Source organism: Phaenicophaeus curvirostris, chromosome 1 (genome assembly GCF_032191515.1).
Source record: "Phaenicophaeus curvirostris isolate KB17595 chromosome 1, BPBGC_Pcur_1.0, whole genome shotgun sequence".
Classification (NCBI taxonomy): domain Eukaryota; kingdom Metazoa; phylum Chordata; class Aves; order Cuculiformes; family Cuculidae; genus Phaenicophaeus; species Phaenicophaeus curvirostris.
In genome coordinates, this window is record NC_091392.1 from 38,742,012 (window position 1) to 38,766,131 (window position 24,120).

The 24,120-nt window shown below is 40.4% G+C and overlaps 1 protein-coding gene and 1 non-coding gene across 2 annotated transcripts; one reads left to right on the forward strand and one right to left on the reverse strand.

Moving 5' to 3' along the window:
* Positions 1 to 5,442: 5,442 nt before the first annotated feature.
* On the reverse strand, positions 5,443 to 5,514 carry TRNAD-GUC (transfer RNA aspartic acid (anticodon GUC)). The gene has a single exon. It is a non-coding gene; the product is annotated as a tRNA-Asp (tRNA).
* Positions 5,515 to 5,791: 277 nt separating this feature from the next.
* LTA4H (leukotriene A4 hydrolase) lies at positions 5,792 to 22,354 on the forward strand. Its single transcript, XM_069853425.1, has 19 exons — positions 5,792 to 5,947; positions 6,504 to 6,634; positions 9,237 to 9,357; positions 9,845 to 9,913; positions 10,530 to 10,634; positions 12,956 to 13,008; positions 13,592 to 13,664; positions 13,974 to 14,114; positions 14,333 to 14,356; positions 15,798 to 15,868; positions 15,980 to 16,091; positions 17,040 to 17,184; positions 17,268 to 17,371; positions 17,731 to 17,801; positions 18,371 to 18,425; positions 19,235 to 19,330; positions 19,841 to 19,923; positions 21,165 to 21,269; positions 21,822 to 22,354. The coding sequence occupies exons 1-19, from the start codon at positions 5,792 to 5,794 to the stop codon at positions 21,940 to 21,942; spliced, it is 1,836 nt and encodes a 611-aa protein (XP_069709526.1). The 3' UTR covers positions 21,943 to 22,354.
* The last annotated feature ends 1,766 nt before the right edge of the window (positions 22,355 to 24,120 follow it).

Here is a 24,120-nt window from a genome sequence, read left to right on the forward strand (position 1 = left end):
GGAAGATAAAGGACTCAATCACCCAGAAGCAGATGTTTCTTAAATTTATAATTGAGAAGATGATGAAGCTAATAATAGCTATAGATACACAGAAGACATAGATGATTTCTTCATATGCTGCAATTCTGTGTGTATAAGTTTTGCGTGCGCTAGGATTCTCAGATGGAGAAGGATGCTACAAACCACTACTGGTAAATGTGAATGACATGACCCGAAAGAGGAAGTGTTGCCATCCAGGAAATTTCAAAAACTTTAACCAAGAAAATATATGAGACAAAATCAAAATGCTGAGCAGGCTAAGTGGTGTAATTAGCATCAAATTAACAGAAGAGTTAACCATGCATCATCTGGATTTTTGTTTTTAAGGCAGGAATTCTCTTTACCTGAGCCTGTCATGATGACACCCTGAGGCTGATAGATCTCTGGAGAAGAAAACATGCTGCACACCTTGAAGTGGTAAAAGTGAATTGTGTTATAACTGTGTAGAAACACAAATACAGGAAGTTAAAGTGGCAATTTTAAAGTTAGTTACTTAATAGTGTATCCCAAAGTTGTAGGTTAACATTTTCAAAAATGTATTGTGATTTTGGGGTGCTTTAATTTTTAAATATTACGAGTGACTCGGAACATCAGGTCACCATGGTAATTAAACACAGTACCTAGAAGCTGAGGCTAATCATTCTGGTGGTGTAAGCTGTGTGCATGTCTAGCAATGTGGAAGTTTAAAAAAAAAGACCATTGCCTATGCAATAGTACTTTAAAAATCAGAAGAAAGGAGGAACTGAAAAAAATTGCACAACTTATTCCCTCCAGATGAAAAGAAGGGTGATGGAAATTACATGTAACAAGCCATCCGACATGTAGAAATACCGCTGTATGAAATGGTTGTTGGTTTCTGCAGACTGTGAAACTGTCTTCCTCAGAAAAAAACCCACAAAAATAGGATAGATTCTCTAAAGCTGCTCAAAAATAAATGCAGGATAAACTATTAATAAGATATTGCTTGAAAATATTTTACATCCTACCTGTCCCAGGATAATGGATCCACTACTCGTCCTTCATGTACAAAACTGAATAGTTCCTTGTAAATCATAATGATTGAGTATTAAGTGCTCAGTATGTTAAGAGCTACTGTAGAAAAAGTGTACATCTAATTTACCCTTATTACAAACTAACACGGAATGACGCCAGGCTAGTCTGGAGGACTCATAAAACCACGACATGCATTGGGATCAGATGCCTGACGGTAGCCTGGTATTTTTTAATTGGCAGATAGGTCAACGTCCCATCTGGCTTAGATTAACGCTGCTCCACTGACTCAAGTGGGGCTGGAGCAATGTGCGGTACTCGACTACCCAGAACTGTGTAAAGAGATTGGAAATTTTCAATTAAAGGACTCCACTGCCAGCTCCTCGGTGGCATACTGTGTGCTCAGAGACCTCGCGCCCTGCTCCACAGCGGTTGGTGTGCCAGGGAGCTGCAGGAGCGGGCTGCTGGGGCAGGCAGGGCTGTGCTTCCATTGACAAGGGCACAGCCTCGCAGCACCCACACAAAGCCAGGAGGACAGGGACAGTGGCAATGACCATGCAGCTCTTTCCTCAGGAGCTGATCCGAGACTGGCATCATCACAGAGCTGGTGGGAGGCAACAGCATCCAGACACCTCAGTGCCAGGGCAAGATTGCAGAACTTGTTGGAGTCCTCAGGGCAACATTAAGTAGATAGTAATGATGAGTTCTTCTTGACCGAAGATTAAATTTTTCCAGGATGCTCTTTTTTATTTATACAATCAGCTGGTTCAACACATATAGGAAGGAGAAGCCTGTGGCAGCTACAGGTCCAAATTGTTTTAGCACCTTCTGTGAGCAATCACGTTCTCCTCCCCTCTCACCAGCCAAAAGGTTTAGCACCAGCAGTCTCTGTAGAACCAAGGTTGAGTAGAGGGCATGTGTCCTCCTAAATGGCCAGTTCGTAGACTCATAGAATCACCAGGTTGGAAAAGACCTTTTGGATCATTGAGTCAAACCATTCCTATCTGCCCCTAAACTATGTCCCTGGGCACCTCGTCTACTCATCTTTTAAACACCTCCAAGGATGGTGACTCAACCACCTCCCTGGGCAGCCTGTGCCAGTGCCCAATGACCCTTTCTGTGAAAAATTTTGTTCTGATATCTAGTCTGAACCTGCCCTGGCGCAGCTTGAGGCCATTGCCTCATCATGCTTATGTTGGATGTCCTGGCCTGCAAGAACAATTTGCCATTGTCCATTCCTGCTATTAGCCTTTGCTGAGCACTTAGAGATATTATTTACTCTGTTCGACCTGATCTTCCTGTTTATTGATTAGTTTCCTTCTACACATGAGAATACAATTAGCATGTTTCTTAGCTAGTTCTGTTTACATGTCCTCATTGGGACTGACTATAACAATTGCCAAGAATTTATGTTTAGCTAGACTTAAAATGTGAATTTACTGCTATAGTTGTTAACGTTTAGAAAGAGGGTCTTCTCTTTTCCTTGCTCTTAGAGTAACCATAAAACTTCCGAGACTCTCAGTGTTCGTAAGTTTGTGTTCCCTCATTGTTAATGACATATAGCAGATTCCAATGTAAGCAAGTAATTTTTTTTGCATTCCAGATATGTACTTGACAAAGGTCAATTAAAACATTTGGCAGAGTTAAGTATACATAAACCACACATAGTTAAACACACATACGGATACAACACACAGAGGACAGCACACACACGAGTCACACCGTACCCAGGGCCTGAACATGCTGAAACAAGATGCTTTAACAAAATGCTGTTAACATGCTCAGGCTGAACCTCACACCCAGACCTCCCCTCAGCACTGTTTTGCTACCTTGCTGTGTGATCAGCAAGGCTGCAAGCAGTAGTTTACATTCCAGCCTGCTGTTGTCTTGCTGGTTTGGCTGCAGCTTTCTTTCCCAGCCATAAGGCTGACACTAGCTCTCCCTGAGCTTTTGATAAGCTGAGGATAATAAAACACGCATGTGAAGGCAAGCAGAATGGTATGACTCAAAACATCAAGAGAGATGCGGTTGAAAGCATGGATAATTCAACAGACATTTGAAGAAGAAATCAGGATAAGATTTCTACTAGCAACATGGCAATGTTTGCTCCTCCAGATTTCATTAGTGCCAGTCCTTCTCCAAACTTTCCTTCTCCGTACACTGCAGGAGGCTTCCAGCCGGGGCTCCCTTGCCCTGTGCCTCCTGTGGATTTTCCCCATGGGGGAGCCAGTCCAGACTGTACTAGAATTCTCATGGTGCTCCAAGGCAGCGCAGGCAGCTGGGGTTCAGCTTGCCAGCATTCCTACAGACGTTCAACACCATGAACGTGTGTGGGAAGGATCCGGTACTGCAGGAAAAAGGAAAGAGCTTGAGCTGACCTTAGGTGAGAACAAAGTACCCTGCACATGGAGAAAGTCTGACCTTGTAAAATCCTGCTCGGCACCCCGAGCTACTGTTCCTCGTCCTTTTACCTTTGCCCATAGCCAAATGAGAATGACTTGCTGAGACTCTAGAAGCTGCATGTCCATAGCAAAACTTTGCCTCTTGGGTAGTTTGCTTGTGCTCTGTGAAAGCTTAATCTGAAAACGGGAACTCCGACTAAGCAGGTACAGAGTTGCTTGCAAGACTCTTTTTATGCCTGCAAAGCACTGTCAGCGTATTTCTGTTTTGAATTAATTGCTTTTCTAATCCCTTATTGTTTTATGACAGCTGAAATTGCCTGACTGAATGCCAACACATATGAACTACTAAATGCTTAGTACATCTTATTTTGTGACCCCTCCTCTGTTTTGAAATAAACTGCCTACTAAACAAAATCAATTTCCTTGTGTTTCTGATGACATTTATTATATGGATTTTGAGAAAGGGAAGTGGGCACAGGAGGAAGTTCAGAAATTGCAAAAGGAAAAATGTTAGGGTTGTTTTTTCTTCTTTCTAGAACACACAGCAACAGACATACTGAAATTCCTTCCTCTTCCTCATGTGCTTCTCACATTCCCTCCTCAAGGTCATGTCCAAATGGGACAGTGGGGGCACTGGGATGCTCCCAGGAGGCCAATGGGCTTTGCCACCAGATGGTGACCCCACAAAAAGCATCGCTTGGTCTTGTGCTGTACCTCAAGCCTCACATCTCTTCTGTTCTGCAGCTCCTGGCGCACGGCTCCCACAGCCGCGTACACACAGGCTGGAGACTGGTTTGGGAACTGATTTCTAAGGGTGGCAAAGGTCAGGATCTGCATTTGGCATTCCAGGTCCATGGCTTCTGGCAATGTTGTGTCAAGAGTAATCAGCCTTTGTTGCCAAACTTTGCTGTGAAATTGGATCTTAGCTTTACTAAATGGACATAATTTTTCTTGTGTGTGTCCTCACTTGAGTGCTTGCTGCTGTGTTTGTGCAGTTGATGCAAGGTCACTCATGGCACAGAATCATTTGTTTTCAATGCCTGGGTCAGGGCGTCAAATTCATCTTAACAAAACTGTCTGCGTGCACAAAGCTGGGGCTGGAGCAGGGCCCTCCAGGCTTGCTGCGCCAAACACCAGGCGCACAGAGCCTTCTTGGAGCCTTCTCTTCTCCAGGCTGAACAACCCCAACTCTCTCAGCCCGTCCTCGTATGGGAAGCGCTCCAGCCTCCATCTGACCTGTCGCTCTTCCCACCATTTCTGCCTCATAGCTTTTGGTGAGGCTACGGTCTTTCACCCCATCTTTGTTTAAGAAAAAGGATGAATGTTTTTGGAAGGCTCAATTAACCCCCTGTTCAGCTGTTTGAGCCATCTACAGAATAATAGAATGGCTTGGGTTGGACCTTAAAGATCATCCAGTTCCAAGCCCCTTGCCATGGGCAGAGCCACCTCCCACCAGACCAAGCTGCTCAAAGCCCCATCCAGGCTTGTCTTAGACACTTCCAGGAATGGGGCATCCACAGCTTCTCTGGACAACCTGTTCCAGTGCCTCACCACCCCCAGAGTAAAACATTTCTTCCTAATATCTAATCTAAACGTCGCCTCTTTCATCTTAGAACTGCTTCCCCTCATCCTGTCACTGTGTCCCCTGATAAAGAGCCCCTCCCCAGCTTTCCTGGAGGCTCCCTAACACGAAACATGAAAATACTTCTCTCCCCTTCTCTGTGTGAAGCAGTTGGAGGTTGTGAAACCCTGCAGCCTGCAGCAGGTGGGCCACAAAACCCCAGCGGCATTGTACTCCCTCACCTCCTGGTTTAAAGCTGCAGTTTTCATCGAATCATAGAAGAGTTTGGGCCGGAAGGGATCTTAAAGATTATCCAGTTCCCCTGCGATGGGCAGGGACACCTCCCACTGGATCAGACAGGGGTGTTTTCTTTGGCAGCCGCGTTGGTTTAGCAATGAATCGCTTTTTGCCTCAAGAGAGTGGCTCTATCGGCAAGTAAAAGTACCGTACCTCCCCGTCGGGGAATCGAACCCCGGTCTCCCGCGTGACAGGCGGGGATACTTACCACTATACTAACGAGGAAATGTACAAACAGCGGTTTCCGGGTAACTGCTACATAGTTTATATAGCTCCACGCTGCGCCGGCCCTTTCTGTTCCTAGCCAATCACGATGCGCTGCGCCCCGCCTCCTCCCGCAATTTACTCTGGGCTTTGTAGTTCTCTGCGCACAGGTGGCGGCGCTCTCGCCGAGGACAAGGACTACAATTCCCAGGGTGCACCGCGCAGGGCACCTCCCCTGTCCCCCTCGGCGGTGCCCGGCGTGCAGGCGGCGGCGCGGCGCAGAGCAGCGGCGGGAGCGATGGCGGCGGCCGCGGACCCCTGCTCCTTCGCCTCGCCCGCCTGCTGCCTGACGCGGCACCTCCATCTGCGCTGCCGCGCCGACTTCGCCGCGCAGACGCTGCGGGGCTCGGCCGCCTTCACCGTGCGCGCCGAGCGGGCGGCGCTGCGCTGCGTGGTAACGGCGGGGGCTGGGGGGGGCTCCCTCCGCGGCATCGCCTCCCCTCAGCGCGCTCCCCGTCTGCCCCGTCCGACCCGACCCTGGTGCTCCCTTGCCTCTCTCTGTGTCCCCGTACCTCCCTCTCTCCCTCCTTTGCCTCCCTCGCTCTTTCCCTCCTTTGCCTCCCTCGCTCTCTCCCTCCTTTGCCTCCCTCGCTCTCTCCCTCCTTTGCCTCCCTCGCTCTCTCCCTCCTTTGCCTCCCTCGCTCTCTCCCTCCTTTGCCTCCCTCGCTCTCTCCCTCCTTTGCCTCCCCCGCTCTCTCCCTCCTTTGCCTCCCCCTCTCTCTCCCTCCTTTGCCTCCCCCTCTCTCTCCCTCCTTTGCCTCCTTCTCTCTCTCCCTCCTTTGCCTCCCTCTCTCCCTCCTTTGCCTCCCTCGCTCTCTCCCTCCTTTGCCGCCCTCCCTTAGTTAGTTGCTAACTACTTCTTTCCTTCAGAGAGGTGTGTGTTTCAGAGTTTGAGTGCCGCATTAATTATTACACTGTTTGACATGTCTATAACACTTGCTTCATTCCAGGTCTTGGATACAAAAGACGTACAGGTGTTTAAAGTGACCATAAATGATCAGGATGCAAAATTTGTTTTTGGAGAAAAGCACAGTTTCAAGGGAACCCCCTTGGAAATCACACTGCCTTTTGAACTAAGAAGGTATACGCTTTTACCTGTTCATTTAGGTGGTTCAAAATGCACTGTGTAAGCTGCTTGTGTGCTTGTAGGGTCATTGTGTAAAGCCTGTGGAGGGACTTGTAAATCAGTGTTCAATCTATTTGGTGGGGGTCTTGTAGATGAATGTAGTGTTTGGCTTTAGTTAAACAGCCAAAACTTTGGGAGTCTTTGTACCCGTCCCCAAGTCTTATGTTGTGCATGAAACGACTCGCTAAAGTAAGTAGCGAAATTATGCGCATCACAGTATTTCTGGTGCTTTCACATCAGTGATGTTCTCTCTGCCTCAACTGCCTGAATTTTGTCATCTTCAGAATTGCTACAGTATATGGAGTTACAGATCTTGTTTTCCTTTCTTATAGAAGAGCTGGTCCTGCATTTCTGTAGAACTGCAGGTTAACACTATGATTATATAGAAACAGGTTTTCAAATAAAAGCTTTACTGTAATGGCTACGCTAAGCCCAAGTCCCTAAAAACTGGAACTTAAACTTTGGTAGCATGGTAGAGAATGAACTAACTATAGTGTACCTCTTAATTTGCACGAAATAAAAAGTTGTGCATATTTTGGTACTTTGCTTTGTATGTTGTAACTCCGTGGTATCTCACATGCTGAAGGTGAAAGCTGTGGTTTTTATAACCTTCCCTTGTTTGAATAAAATTCATACTAAGTTGCTTCTTATTGTTTTGTTTTCAGAATTAGTTACTTCCTCTACAGATTCATGTCGGGTTTCTATTTTTTTGTTGTTTTTTTCTCTGAATTAGTGCAATTTAGCAACACATCTAATGTGAGAGAGAAAGGAATGTTGTACAATACATGTCCCTTCTGTAGAAACGCTTATGATCTCATATGAAATTGAACAAATGAAGCACTCAAACAAGGAGGCCACAGCGCAAACACAAGCCTGTTTCTTTTGTTTGACTTTCAGCTTTTTTCTTTGTTACTAGATTTTCTTGTAGGGAAGAAAGTTACAAGGAGGGAGTTATGAATTGTGTTCGTAAGAATTTATAATCTTCTGTGAGGTATAGTCCCTCGTGTAAATCTCAGTTAAAAAAAATATAGGAAAGTCACAGCTGAAAGTGTTTTCACTGTTCAGTAAACTGTGCCTTAGTGTAATATAAATTACTTTCTCTTTTCTTGCCAAATATGTACTTTGGAATGCTAGTTATAAACCAGATAAGTATACCTGGTCAGCTTATCTAGCCGTGAATTCCTCTGATCAGATGGAGTTTGTTCTGATTTATGGTTGGATTGTTAATTCCAGAGAGTTGCATGTAAAGCCTGGAACTTTCTGACTGCAGAAGCAAGTACTTCTGTGTGCTTTTGGTGTCACTGATGGTTGTGATATGTCTTTAAAAAATAGGAGTATGAATGTGTCAGGTTGCGTGCGTTTTATTGTTAGGAAGTTGGTACCTGACTTGCACAGAACTGTTAGATTTTACTTTGCACCAGTTCTGAAATCCTGAATAAGATTTGAACATCATCATATTTTTCTTGTTCATCCTACTATTAACAAGGTTTTCCAGTTTATTTTTGTTTGCAGAAATTTTTTTTTTTCTGCTTGAGGATCATACTTACAAAACATAACATCATCTGAAAAATCTGATTTTTTTCATTCACAGAATAAACTATTCCTATGTTATTAAGGCGTGTATGTTCTTATATAAGCTTTATGCATTTTTTGCTTGCGTATTGCAGTGGGTTTTTATACTGACGTGTACAATGTTAGATACTTGTGACAAAAGTATATGTACGAGGTCTGACACAAAAATAGAGACTGTGCTTGTAAGTTTTTATTTAATAAATTAAGAAAATCAACTTTAGTCATCTTCAACAGAGCTCTCTTCTGAGCTGAGACATGGCTGCATATGATGCTGCCAATGTTCAAAGCAATTCTGCAGATCATTTTCCAGAGGGCTATCAAGGACCAATGTCGCTTTTGCTTTTAAATCTTCTACTGACAAAAATATTGGTTCCTTTGAGCACTGACTTGGTCTTTGGGAAGAGGCAGAAATCATAGAGAGCCAGTGCTCAAGCACAGCAGTGTGGTTATTAGCCAAGAACTGCTTCACTGAGGAAGCGTTGTCATTGCACACCAGACCACGTTTTCTGACTGAGGGTAAGAAAGCGTCTCTATTTGAACACATGTCCTTGCATACTGAGTGAAGCAGTTGAGTTGAGCCTTGTCTCACTGTGACGGGTTATAATATGTTCTGTAACCCTCTTTTTGTCTCTTCCTTCCCACTTTTGGTTCCTGAGCTACAGGCTTAGTGTCAGGTATTTTGTGTCAGACCTTGTATGTAGCTGATTCAAATGGTTTAAAAAAAATGGTACATGTTCTTGAAGAGAGGAGAGTAAAAGTTTTGGTTAGTGTAAACAATAATAGAAGCGTCTTGGCACATTAAAAGTGAAATAAACCAGTTAATTTTTACTGTTACGATTGAAAGGGAAATGTTATTTTTAATATGCTACTTGTTCTTGTTTTTAATGCTTTTGAGATACTGCTGCAGACCTATTTTCCATAAGTCTTTGTAGGGAAATATCAGGAGTTACATGAAAACAGTCTGACTATATTCTTTATTACACAGGGGACAAGAAGCAATTGTCGAAATCTCTTTTGAAAGCTCCCCAAAGTCTTCAGCTCTACAATGGTTTACTCCAGAGCAAACTTCTGGAAAGAAATACCCATTTCTCTTCAGCCAGTGTCAGGTTGAGTGGACTAATTTTTTTACACTTGTTGTTTACAAACCACTGTAATTCCCCCTGGTATCCAAAGAGTTGGAGAGGAAGGCAAGCAGGGGAAAGTACAGTAACCTGTACCTTCTCATAGTGTCTGTCAAATATTGTAGATGAAAACACTCAAGTCAGGATATTGCTGAAATTTTATATGTTTGCAATTTAATAATTCTGTAACTGCTTTGCCGTCCCTAGTATTCTTGGTGAAGAACATGCAGTCCTTTGCAACCAGTGTATGTGTCTGTTGATCTTTCTTACCTGCCATTCTTTCTTTTAGAAAAGTCTTAACTATGAAAACCACTGTGAGTTTTGTGATAGGAAGTATTGGCTTGTAGATAACAAATTACCTGAAGGAGATGTGCAGTTTTCCAATGTAATATATTAGTCTGATTTATTTCTAGTCCTCTGCACTAGAAAGACTGTTACGTTTTAGCTTTTCTTTTTTTCCCTCCCTTTCCAGGCTACCCACTGCAGAGCCATCTTTCCATGCCAGGACACACCTGCTGTGAAACTAACATACTATGCAGAGGTAGATGAATCTAAGTCATGTGTATCTAAATAAAGACAGCTACTAAAATGGATAAAATGTATATTTTTATAGCTTCCTGCATGTGGCCTAAAATCAAATAAGACAATGTTGACTTTCAGCTTAATTTAAGAGCCAAAACCTGCCTGTCTTCTCTTTTTTTTTCAATTTCCGTGCATCTTTTTTTTTTTTCCTTTTGCAAATAAAATGTTGTAGTAGGAAAGGAATAGCAAGTAGCAAGTAGTAGCAAAGAATGCTGTAAAGTGAAAATTCTTGAAATGACTCTTATATATGCCTTAAGTAATGTATCCTGGTGCATAGTTGGGGGATCTTTGCAGTTCTTTCATAAGTAGTCCAATTGTTTTAAAGAAGCAAAAGCGAGCTGTACAATGTCACTTTACAATTCAGTATTCTGACAGAAGTTTCAAGTTTCAAAGGTAGTCCTGGTTAATTAAATGTTGCCAGCCTTTAAGTCAATATTTTCTATCTGTCTTACTTTCTGCTTGACGGAAAGAACTTAACAACAGAACAAATCTGGGATACTCTTTGTTGTCACTGCTTCGTGTATTGTATGATCCTGTATGCCAATGGATTTCCTCATAGTTGGGTAACCTTTCAGGTATCTGTTCCTAAAGAGTTGGTGGCCCTTATGAGTGCCAATCGTGAAGGAGAGATGCCCGACCCAGAGGACAGCAGTCGGAAGATTTACCATTTCAGTCAGAACGTAAGTGTTCCAGGCTAGTACCCAGATGCCTAAGGCCTAATCCTAAATCATGCAGTCCACAATCACTTCAGATATGAGTTTGATATCACTGATAAATCATGAGACTTGCAATGAGTCTTTGCCACCATAGAAATATGAGTTATTATGAATCTACAACTCTGAAAAATCAGTCAGTTGGTGCTGGTAATGCGTACTAGTTGGTTTTGCATTCCCAGAAAAGCCAAATTCAAGTTTTGAACATGTTTAGTATGCTCAGAGCTAGTACTGTCAAAACCCTTTGTCTGCACTGATTTGTGGGAAATAATGTGTGGAGTCGAATAATCTAAGAATGAGTTTGAAAAGCAGATCTTGCAAATTTGAAGCTTACCGAGACCTTGGCAGTGAAGTCGAGCATTGGAACCAATTTTTAGCTTGAAGTTAGGCAAATTCTGACAACAGGCTTTTTTTTTTTTTTCTTAAAGGTGAAAACAGGCTTTTATGGAAAGTATCTCCAGCTAATTAAAGCTTCTCATCATAAAGTTTAATAAGTGGTTCAGCTAGTTTAACAATTCTACTGCTCCTGAAGTAGCAGTCTCAATTTACTCTTATACCTTTTTTGCTCTCACAGCTTTTTGGGTTACAGTTCCAGTGTTTATGGGATCTCTTGGTGAGCGTGGTTCATTTTGCTGAACCAGCAGATAAAAATTAACATAGGTTTGAAAACCAAATTGTTTTGGTAAGCTAGTCTGGGCTGCTGAGGGGCTGAGTGCAAGGAGGGATGGAATTATAAGACTAGGGGAGGGAGGAGGGGAACCTAGTCTGAACTGCAGCAGCTGTTGGGTTGATTTGGCTGCTGTGTGAAAACTGAGAGAGAGAGAATAAATTATCACTTTATCTGTGAGCTCCTCAATATCCAGTGTTCTGCCTTCTCTGTTGGGCCAAAGCATTTGCTACTCTTGGTCTAGTGCATGAGGTTTTTATGTTGTACTTTAAGCAGAGTTGCGTGTTATCTTGAAATACACTGTTGATAAATTTGGTCACGCTGTACAAGGAATAACATTGAGTCTAACTGAAATTAAACTACACTTATTAATATAGAAAAGCATTGGATGAATGTGTGAGAAAAGGCATTGTGTTTCATTAAGCAAAAGAAGTCAAATGCATAAAACTCAAAATATATAAATGAAAGAAGACATGCATTAAAAAAGACATACACATCAGCCAGCATACAAGACCATGAGAGAGATTTGTTAGAAAAGATGTTTTTCATTTAATGCGTTTGTCTCTTTCATCTAACTCTTGGCTATGTATCTGTGAAGACTAAAGACCTAAAACTATTCTTTCTTGCTCTTGCATGGCCAGGCTGGTAAGAAGTTTAGTGGAGAGCAGCCTCAGCAAAAATTAATTTATAACTCAACAACCATTGAGATTTGAATTAGTTTCAAAATTTGAGATTATCAAGTTTGGCATTAAAATGTAGGGCTATACTGACAATCTGTTAATAACCTTTCTATAACAGAAGTCAATGGATGTAAATATTTTTAAGAATACATTCTTTTGGTTAATATGTAAAATTAAAACATATGACCATGTGGGCACTTTAATAAATGATATTTAAATGGTTTGGGAATAATAAATGGTGGAATCAAATTTTCTGAAATGTTATTACCAAGTAATTATCATTTAAAGACTTAACTTACTTAACATTGTTTAGTCAGATAAAATAGAACTTTTGCAGATATGGCTGTATTGTCTTTGTTTTCAGAGCACTGGGAGAAAGTGTTTTGCTATAAACATGCTGTAGCTTTGCAGTGTTTTAGTTAATATAACAAGTACTGGAACTTTATTTTCATTCCAAACATGGAAATCAAATATATGTATTTTGATTAAACTTTTGTATCCATAAATATTCTTGTTTACTTGAATTCATCAAAGCCCTTCGTGCATCTTTCTGTGATACAACTGCCCTTTATTTAAGCAGTCTCTTAACTTTGCTTTCTGTAAAATGCTGTAATGCCTATGGAAAACTGACTTTCTTTTGAACAGCAACCAAACCAGTGGCATTTTTGTAGCTCTTATATGTGCAGTTTGTTTTCAGTCACAGATGATACTTGCAATTTTTTTGGCCTTTGCCTAAAGGATCTGTGAAACAAGTACTTCTTATAGATAAAGGAATATCACTTGGGGAGAAAAAACAATGCCTTTATTAGAGCACAGGGCAGGAAACTGTGGAGGAAATGTAAACACTTCTTTACTTACATACCTTTGATTTTCATTGAATCTGTGCTGTTTGTAGCTCACATAACAAATAAGATTTTTTTTTTTCTCATGTTCTCCAATAGGTTCCCATACCTTGCTATTTGATTGCTTTGGTGGTTGGAGCTTTAGAAAGCAGGTGAGTGAACCTGTAAAAAAAATATAAATATTAGTAATCATAAGAGTTAATGATCATCAGAGTTCTCCCTGTTGTGTTTCTTGGTCTTCTAGTTTTAAAAAAGTCTTAGGGGTTCAGTGAACCTGTTTTTGTATCGAACTGCAGGTATTGTGATTCAGTCTTGCATCATTTTTTCTATGGAATATACTTTACCATAAGTTAAAGAAATACCCTGAAAAGTTTGAATCTTTTTCGTCTGGTAGTGGATGAGCCTTCTGTACAAAAAGCAGAAAATGATAGCTTCAGCCTTGTTGCTCATCTGCACAAGGATGTGTTAATCTAGCCCATAATAATGCTTTTACATTAGAGCTTTACAGCATTCTGGAGTCTGTAAAGTTGTTTCCTATTCATTTGTCCTGAACAGTGCATGTTTGTGGTTTGTTTTGTTTTCAAAAGCTTTGCTCTGTGAGTGGAAGACTTTAGTGAGTTTCTTCAGCAGTGTGGATTTACTTATGAGCACAGTTAAACGTATGCTCTTTGAAATAGTTTCCCATAGAATTATTTTCAGTTCATAGTGTCTTAGTGGTGGTTTTACTTTTGACAGAAAAATTGGCCCAAGGTCACTGGTGTGGGCTGAAAAGGAGCTGGTGGATAAATCAGCCTATGAATTTGCTGAGGTGGGTAATTAACAAAAAATGTTTTGTAAACTAGCTGTTTCACCTAGTATTGGATAGGGATCAGACCATAATTCAGTGTTTTGTTCATCTGTGGCTCTCCTTTCTCTTATATCCTACCCCTTAAATGCTGCTGTTCTATCACAACACGAAACTACTACTGAAAATAAATATTGACACAGTCTTGTACTCATTTGGGATCTGGAACATGCCAAGGTTAAAGAGAACGAAGGGTGGGATCCATGGCTTGTTACTTGTTCAGTGTTTGTAGTCAGAAGTCATGTTAGAAACTAATGTAAATTCTTGTTTCAGACTGAAGCTATGCTGAAAACAGCAGAAGACTTAGCAGGACCCTATGTATGGGGACAGTACGATTTATTAGTCTTACCGCCTTCTTTTCCTTACGGTGGTATGGAGAATCCTTGTCTTACTTTTGTAACCCCAACACTATTGGTAAGTGTAAGACTGCTAAAAGTCAGCTTTTCCTTTGGGCTTTCTTATCCATCAAGTGATGGATATTAATCCACAAACTGGATTAATCCTGACCCTAGAAAGAACTGTAAATTTTCCTGCCTCCTTTGGAGTTGGGGATCATACATGAAACTGCATTATGTAGTATATTTTGAGGTTTACTCAAACTGACACTGCCTTGTCTTTTTTTTCTTCCCCAGGCAGGTGATCGATCTCTATCAAATGTAAGTGCAAAATAGGTTCATTTATTCAGGTAGAACACAATTTGAAGTTGTGTCTTAGCTTCCTTTGTACTAGATGCCTGAAAACTTGGTGCTCTCTTGCTCCACCACCCACCCGATGGGAGGGCAACAGAGTAAAACCCAAGACTCATGGGCCGAGATAAAGACATCTTATTAGGACAACAAAGGAAGAGAGAATAATGATGATGATAACAATAATAATAGAATATACAAAAAAAACCAATGCACAGTGAATTAATTGCTCACTGCATGATGACTGATAGCCAGCCTGTCCCTGAGCAGGGAACCCTGGCCAATTTCTCATTTATATGTTGGGCATGACATTATATGGTATTAAATAACTCTTAATAACTGGGTCAGCTGCCTGGCTATGTTCTGTCCTGGCTTCTTGTACACCCACTTACTAGAAGAGCATCAGAAACCAAAAAAATCCTTGATTTCTCAGCAGCAGCTGAAACCATCAGTGTATTGTCAACATTCTTCTCGTGCTTACTTGAAAACACAGTCACCACTGGGAAGAAAATTAACTGTCCCTGCCAAAACCAAGACACTCAAAAAGTCTTACAAAGTGAGGTTTAGTTCTAAGTAAACCCTAGAAAACTGGACACACATCTGTTTTGTATAATAGACAGTTGGAAATAGCATGGGTGCCTGTATGTATAGGGGGCTGAATGAAGTTAGCTGCTCAGTAGCTCTTTTCCTATTCTGTGTATAGGTATGTTTGAAAATCCCAACTAAATTGATCCAATTAAAATTGTTTGTAGGGAACTTCTTCCTTTATACATCTGTCTGTGCACTAGAACTCACATCGTGTACACTTTTCTTTTAAAGTTTTCTTTTACAATTTGACTAAATTCTGGTTTTATCTGTGAAGCTGAGTACTCTGGATGCTGTTTTATCTCATACGTCTTTCTTCTAGGCTGATATACTGCTGAAAGAACATTATAATTGTCTTATCCCAATAATACTGAAATATTTGGTGTGGATACTTTTTAACGTATCATGCAGCACCATCCACCTAGGGATGACTCTCCTCTTCCTGTTTGGAATTTTAGAACATGTCAGCACTGCAGAAGTTGCTTAGGTGGGAGAGCAGTACTAGTCCATCTCTTGACACGAATCCAGTATTCTGAAATGTGGTTTCATAAACAAATACTTGCACCGTGCTAGTAGAGGAATTAGAGTTGATCAGTGTGGATCTGTGACTTGCAGGCTGGATGGTCAAAATTATTTCTGGAAGTTTGGTAGAGTGGTGTTAGTTCTCTAAATAAAATTTATATGGATAAATTTATAGAGCTGTGAATGCTAACAGGCTTTAGGAATGTAGTAAATGAGATCCCGTTAGGATTTTTTTTCTTTCTGTTTGGATTTCTTCATTTTCCAGAGGAGTCTAAACGGTGAATCTTTGTTTTCTGTGGTTTAGGTTATCGCTCATGAAATCTCTCACAGCTGGACAGGAAACTTGGTAACAAACAAAACATGGGAGCATTTTTGGTAGGTGTGGTGTTCAAATCAATGCAAATCATATTTGAAAATAAATCTGTAAAGACCAATGAAATTAATTTTGCCATCCTAACAGTGCTGACTTTATAAATGCATTTCCAGGCTGAATGAGGGGCATACTGTGTACCTGGAGCGCAGGATTGGTGGTCGGTTGTTTGGTGAGCAGTTCAGGCACTTTAAAGCCCTAGGAGGTTGGAGGGAACTGCAGAATACGGTAAGTATTTTTAAAGTTGTTACGACTTTATGTTTAAGCATATGCCTAAATAAAATAAAGGTAATTTATTGCATTGCCCACAAATGAGACTTGTCTAGTCAGCTTTTCTCACACATTCTTATTAGAGGATGAACAACTTCGATGCCTTGTTTTTTGATATCTTCCCAAGGTAAAACCTTAATATACTCAAATTAGATAAAGCTTTTTGAACCGTTTTAAGCATGTGAAGATGAACATCTTTACAGACTCTCTTGCTTGTCTGGGTACGGCCAAATTGCAATATTACCTGCATACTGGTAAGCAGCTGAAAGCTTGTCAAAACTGTCTGCAAGCGTGACCATCAGAGTTCCCAGAGCCTCATGCAAGTGACTCATGTATTTTTTTTTCTGTATACTGCATTATAATTTTATAATGTTATTGTCTAGGAGGGTTGTTTAGTTTTGTGTTTAGGTAGCATCGTTAAATTTTTTTTTTCAGATTGCCAGCCTGTGTTATTTTCAACCCTTTCATTCAGTTTGGTGATGCAGTTTACCTTGTTTGCTCTGAATATTTCTTTGTAGTATTTTATTCTTTATACCACTCATTTAAATCAAGTACTTTATATAGTTTGTTAATAAGAGGATAAATATAGACTGTTTATTAGGTGCTCATGATTATGACAGACATGACAGTAATTAACTGCTTTGAGACTGGAGCACAGGGTGATTGATCCTAACATCCATCTTTCTTTGATACACAGTCAGACACTGGTAAAGCCAAATGAGAAAAAAGGTTTAATAAACTGTTTTGTGCGGATTCAGAGCTTCAGGAAAAAGAATGAGAAAGAATGCTTTGAAATTAGATCATCTTAGTTCTGGATGGTTAAAACCTTTATAAATAGGGTTAGTAGTGATTTGCAAGAGTCCTAGTTTTCCTAGGTGAATATATTTTCTTCTGTCTTTGTCACAGATAGATACTTTTGGAGATAAAAATCCTGTAACTAACCTCGTCCCTAATCTGAGTGAAGTAGATCCTGATGAAGCCTATTCATCTGTTCCATATGAGAAAGGCTTTGCCTTGCTTTTTTACCTTGAACAACTTCTTGGAGGACCAGGTAAGTATTACAAGCTTTATATATTATTGTTTCCTGTTTTAAATTCAAACACTGAAACAGGTTTGGTTTTTTTTAACTGTTAGATGTCTTCATGGGCTTCTTGAAGGCTTACATTCAGCAGTTTGCTTATAAAAGCATAGTAACAGAGGACTGGAAGAAGTTCTTGTACTCCTACTTCAAGGATAAGGTCGGGCAGTATTTAATACTATTTGCTTGAAACCTTTTAGTTATGTGAAACTAGGATATAGCTTGGAAATTACCTTCTTAAGGACCAGTTCTTTATCTTTCTCTTCTTTATCTGAAGATCTTAATGTGATGTAGTCTCACAGCCTACGAAGATAGGTTTTCTTTATGGTGCTTTTTTTTTTTTTCCCTAGAAGGGAATATTTTGTTTTGAATTAAGCTGTACGGGATTCTCCAGGGTAATTGGAGGGATGTTAAAAAAAAACCAAACAACCCAAACCCAAATGACTTTAGTTTTTGTTCGGTATGCTTTTCTCTAAAAATAACATTTAAAACTGAATAAGAATTTATGTTGCTTTGTAGGTAGATCTTCTTGATAAAGTTGATTGGAACTCATGGTTTAATGCTCCAGGAATGCCACCAGTGAAGCCTACGTAAGCTGCATTCTTTTATAGTTCATCTTTTCTCCAGATTGCACATGATTTTCCAAACAGTCATAAAACAGTTTGTAAATAGGGTGAAAGTCTTTCCACAAATGTTTTATTAGAAGGTGTCCTGATACTGTGTAGAAATTGATATGTGTGCATACAGGAGGAAAAAAATGGCACTGTTAATATTTTCAAGTTTTTATTCTGGTGGAAATCTGTACCTTGGAAGTTGCCAGAAAAGATTCTTTTTTTCTGATGGTTTGCTGCAACAATTTTCTGTCTTCATCTGTAAGCTATAATATATGTACAAGCATGTATGCTCAGGATTATTGGTCATTTTAGGAGTGTGTGGGATCAAGGTGTAGTGTCAGCTATGTCCAAAATGCTTCTCACTTTAGCTGAAATGTATTTCTTCATAGTAGATCTTTTGTAAATTGTGCTGCAACATTGAGTTGGAGCCTTGAATGAACAAATGTGGAACTGTTTGAAAATAATTTCTCAGCATTCTTGTGAAAAATACTACAGAAGCTTCTTGCGTTTCCGAAGGGTGATCCTGTGTTTTTAATATTTGACAGGTATGATATGACACTAACAAATGCTTGTGTTGCCTTGAGCCAAAGATGGATTCAAGTGAGTGGTTAAAGAATGCTGAGGTGTCTGTATTTTGACAAGCTCGTTCTTTTTATAAAAAGTGAGCCATTCTCTTCTGTAACCTATCATCTGCTGATGGAGAATAAATTTATGGTGATAGTAGGGCATTTTGCGTTTCATAGACTAGACATTTATCAAGGAGTCTGTGGATTTGCAGTGAGTTCTGTACATGTTTTAACAAGGCACATGGCCAGCTTTTCGTTATATGTATGCAGTAAACAAACTTTTTTCTTTTTTTTTTTTTTTTTTTTTTTGCAAACCCTACATTACTGATTATAATGTATAAGCAATAATTCTCTTACATTATACTGGAGCTAGTATGCGTTTCTTATCGAAAACTGAAGTACATAAATCATAATGACTACCTAATACCATACAATTTTCTCATAATTTTGACCATAATACTCGGAAACCCCACAGAATTTAGCATACCTTCCTTGTGTTAGCTTTGTGGCTTTTCACTGCGCTTGTATGTTTAACTTTATTCTTCTTGATGTTACTTTTTCTGTAAAAAGCTCTTGATTTTTCACTTAACTGTAACAGAAAGACAGTGGAAATAGAAAGATTAGTGGAGAGAAAACAAGTAAAAATTGAAGTGGAGAATACCAAACATCAGACAGCAGATAGAAACCCTCCCTTTCTCTTCTTGTCGCATCCTGCGTAAATACATATTAGTATCTTTATTATGTGAAATGGCTCAATAGTAACTGAGGGTGTCCAAACAAAAAATTACACCTGATTGCATTTTGAAATGCTTATTAAAAACTTAAGTAACCATTCGCTTTTAGGCAAAAGAGAGTGATTTGTGCTCATTCAGCTCAGCAGACCTGAAGGAAATGTCATCTCATCAGTTGATCGAGTTCCTGGCACTGTTGCTTCTGGAGGTAAATACACGCCTGGGGTAACTTGATTCTGGTACCACAAAAGCCCAAGTGTGCTTTGGAATTAAGTTGTCCATTTCCTTTTAAGTTTTGCTAAGATAACTCACTCTCACTGTATGTAGTTACTGAAACCTTCAGCTGTGCCTCCTTGATTATGTTTGGCTCTTCAGCTAACGAGCAACATAAAGTGTTTTGGATTGAAAGGTAAAACCAAAACTGTTACATGCTTGTTTGTCTGCTGTAGATGTTATAGCAAACAAGCTATAAAGAGAGTGAAAATACTTCAGGTTTTGAATGTTTCAGAAGTACCAGCAGTGGGAATTTGCTAGCGTTTATCCCTTGTCCCTTCCCTAGTACTGTGAGAATGTGAAAGCAACAAATGCAAGTATTTGTTACAGTGAGCTTTTAATTCCTTTGTAGCATCAATCTTTGTGAATGAACCTGTTTATTTTTGCAGTTAGTGGCTTGAAGTGTGCCTCTGGCTTATTCTGACTATGTAATTTCCTTTTTCAGCCCCCTTTTCCACTGTCACATGTCAAACGAATGCAGCAAGTATATGACTTCAATGCTATAAACAATTCTGAAATAAGATTCAGGTTTGTTCTTGTATGGGCATTTTTCTAATCTTAAATGCTTTCATAAAACACCCTGTCCTGCTTCATAAGTGGTCTGAGACTCTTGTATGCAACTGCTGCAGGGAAGGTGGAGTTGGGAGGGGACAGGGGAGTGTAGAGTGTGATTGTAAGGGGTTTGTAAGGAGCAAGCATACTCACCAGAGTGATGTTCTGTTACTTTTGGATTGGGTAAATGTAGTCAAGTAGAAGAACTGCAGGTGAACAATGGGTTATCTGTGCTTTATTTTCATCTGTCACACTAGAAAGGAGCCTGATGACCTGATAACTTTTATGTTGGAGGTGGTATCAGGTAATAGAATAGCCTCTCTGGGACTCAGACATGCCTGAAAAATCTTCCAAAATATTTAGCCAGGAAAGTGTCTTCTGGACTGACCTAATCCATTCTTCTGCCAATGTGCCTGTTTTTTTAAAACCTGTCTTGGAAATGCTTTTGTCGCATTTTAATGCTTGTTGTCACAAGTGGGGAAAAAAAGTAAATATCAAAGGAAGTTTCTAAACAAGTAGGAAATGCTTCTAGCTAAACGGTTTGATTCTTGTGCCATCCCAATTTCAAATGTTCTGTATTTACATATTGTATTTACACATCGCTTGTTAAAAAAAGGTGTTGTTGAGGACATAAGTAATTTTTACAAATAGCTTGAAGTATTGCATATTTTGCTACTGTTACGTACTTGGATAGATTTCCAGTAGTGCTGATTATTCTGCCTTAACTGACTTAGAGTTGTTTTTCTTATTAACAAATGAAGTATTTTAAACATACAGTATAGTTTCTACTTCTTGAAACAAGATCGTTTTCTTATTAAAACAAGCACATGCCAATTGCTGGTGACATTTTGTTTGGGGGTTTTGATAGGTTGGTTGTTTTTTTTCATCAGTTGGTCAAATATGACATGTGCTATATAATTCAGGTCTATTTCCAAGTGGTGCAACTGGACACCACTGTAATATTAAGGAAATACATAGCTGCAGAAGCTAATCAGTCCTTTTTGGAGAAGCTTCAAAGCAATTTTGTCCTAATTTATAGAAAAGACCTCTTTTTGTAACAAGCTGGTCAGACACTTTATATTTTATGTTGAACTAGAATCTTATTCTCATGATGATGAAAGAATCATGCCCAGAGTGTATATGAGAGCAGAATAGTAAGATGTCTGCCCATCACAAATGAAAATAGAAGTGTAAATTTTCTTTTTTTCATTTTTAAGGTGGCTGCGCCTCTGCCTCAAGTCCAAGTGGGAAGAAGCTATTCCTCTGGCACTAAAAATGGCAACAGATCAGGGCAGGATGAAATTTACTCGACCCTTGTTCAGGTGAAAGCAATCTCTACATTGTAGGAGCTCATGCTGTTGGCATTTTTAGTATAATGGAATGTGTAGTACTTGACATTGAAAATGTATTTGTTGTCCTTTGAAGTTATATAATATTTCCAGTATACTGTGAACCAGCTTATCTTCAGTGTCATTTTCCACTTGATGACTTGACGAGGTTTAGGCTGGACATTAGGAAAAACTTTTTCACAGAAGGGGTCATTGGGCACTGGAACAGGCTACCCAGGAAGGTGGTTGAGTCACCATCCCTAGAGGTGTTTAAGGCACAGGTGGATGAGGCACTGAGGGGTGTGGCTTAGTGTTTGATAGGAATGGTTGGACTTGATGATCCAGTGGGTCTTTTCCAACCTGGTGATTCTATGACTTTTTTTAATAGAGGAAAGCTTAGTCTCCAGGTATGCACCTCAGTGAGAGGTTTTCAAGGGAAAAGTAGAACCTTGAGAAAATCCCCACTGTACTATTTGCATAGATTTTTTTTTCTTTTTTTTTTTTTTTGTAATGACACCTTTTTTTCTTTCTTTTCTCCTTTTACAGGGACCTTTACAGTTTTGACAAGTCTCGAGATCTGGCTGTCAAAACGTTTTTGGAGCATAGAGCTTCTATGCACCCAGTCACTTCAATGCTTGTGGGCAAAGATTTGAAACAGGATCAATGACAAATTTACCAATTTCAAAGAAATTTTCTTGTTGCTGAAAGAAGAGACTGATTCCACAAACCGCTGATATGTGTGCTTGACTATGCTATAAAATGCTCAACTGCTTTGATATATTTAGCCTAAAATGAACCTTCCAAATCATGTTCAGTACTTTCGATTTTGCATCTCCAAGTGAAACAGTAAAATTACTGAATCTCTGGAACTGGGAGAATGGTTTTATTACCAGCATTTCTTAGAACACACCAAGAAAAAGCTGTTCTGAGATGTAGTCGATTGTCAATCATGGAATTTAAAAACACGGAAAACTAATTGGTGGATGATATGGCTCATTATGCACAGCTTTCTTTTTCATGGCAATGTGGTTGAGACTTCAAGTATCTGAAGACTGAAAAAAATAAATCTTTTCAATGTCTACTGCTCTCTGTATTGATCTGTACAAAAAGTTTTATTTTTCTCTTTCTAGTTGAGGAAGGAATTTTCATGATGGGTCCAAGAGGACTATGAAGACTTAAATGGCTCACGGCATTCCAGTGTTAGGGCTAGATGGAAATTCTGCTCTATTTGTCCTGGCTGTGTTACTTGAATGAATTCTTCACATTAATCAGGATATGATGGTTTTACATAGTTATTTCTGCTGTATCCTATGCTGTGTACTAATAGTTGTCTGAATACTTCCTCTTCTTTTAGCAAACCTGGAATTTTTACCAAATTTGAGATAGAGTATCTTGCTATGCTTTCAGTAACTTATTTAATTTTTTTCAACCCACTGTGTATTTTCAATACCCCTCATTATTGCAGGGGCAACCCAGTCTCTTTTCCTCATTTGAATTTTTTTATATTTCAGTTCTTTAACCAGTTCTGGAAGCAGACACTTAAATAACAAGGGCTGTGTTTCCTGTAATTCATAGAATCATAGAATCCCTAAATCGGAAAAGATCCTTAAGATCATGAAGTCTAACTGTATCTGTCTACCACCAAATCATATCTGTAAGCACTTCATCTACCCTTCTTTTAAATATCTCCAGGGATGGTGACTCAATCACCTCCCTTGGCAGCCTGTGCCGGTGCCTGAGAACCCTTTCCATGACGTTTTTCTAATGTCCAATCTGAACCTCCCCTGATGCAGCTTGAGGCCATTCCCTCTTGGACTGTCACGTGTCATGTGGGTGAAGAGACCAACGCTCACCTCTCCACAACCTCATTTTAGGTAGTTGTAGACAGGGGTAAGGTCTTGCCTCAGCCTTCTCTTCTCTGGGCTAAACATCCCCAGTTCCCTCAGCCGCTCCTCCTAAAACTTGTTCTCCAGCCTATTCACAAGCTTTGTTGCCCTTCTCTGGACAAGCTCCAGGATCTCAATGTCTTTCTTGTAGCGAGGGGCCCAGAACTGAACACAGTATTTGAGCTGTGGCCTCACCAGTGTTGAGTACAGGGGCAGAATTGCCTCCCTGGCCCTGCTGGCCACTCTGTTTCTAATACAAGCCAATATGCTAACCAGCTTTCTTCCCCACCTGGGCACACTGCTGGCTCATGTTCAGTCAGCTCTTGACCAACACCCCCAGGTCCTTCTCTGCCAGGCAGCTTTCCAGCCACTCTTCCCCAAGCCTGTAGCACTGCAGGGAGTTTTTGTGTCCCAAGTGCAGTAATTGGCACTTGGCCTTGCTAAACCTCATCCCACTGGCCTCAGCCCATCGATCCAGCCTGTTCAGATCCCTCTGTAGAGCCTCCCCAGCCTCCAACAGATCGACACTTCCTCCCAGTTAAGTGTCGTCCACAAACTTGCTAAGGGTGCATTCGATCCCCTCATCCAGGTTGTTGATAAAGACATTGAACAAGGCTGGACCCAGCACCAAGCCCTGGGGACACCACTTGTAACCGGCCTCCAGATGGATTTAACTTCATTTACCACCACTCTTTGGCCCCGGCCAGCCAGCCAGTTTTTAACCCAGCAGCGGCTGTGCCTGTCCAGGCCAGGGGTAGCCAGTTTCTCATGGAGGATACTGTGAGAAACAGTGTCAAAGGCTTTACTAAAGTCCAGGTACGCTACATCCACAGCCTTGCCCTCATCCATTGCGCGAGTCAATTTGTCGTAGAAGATCAGGTTAGTTTGGCAGGACCTGCCTTTCATAAACCCACACTGAGTGGGCCTGATCACACAGTTGTCTCATGTGTGCTGTATGA

Excerpts from the sequence above, each read along its gene's own strand:
- LTA4H (XM_069853425.1), top strand. The coding sequence starts at position 5,792 with ATGGCGGCGGCCGCGGACCCCTGCTCCTTCGCCTCGCCCGCCTGCTGC. Across the intron at positions 17,185-17,267 it reads ACAACTTCTTGGAGGACCAG|ATGTCTTCATGGGCTTCTTG; the intron begins GTAAGTATTACA and ends TTTAACTGTTAG. Across the intron at positions 21,270-21,821 it reads TTTACTCGACCCTTGTTCAG|GGACCTTTACAGTTTTGACA; the intron begins GTGAAAGCAATC and ends CTCCTTTTACAG.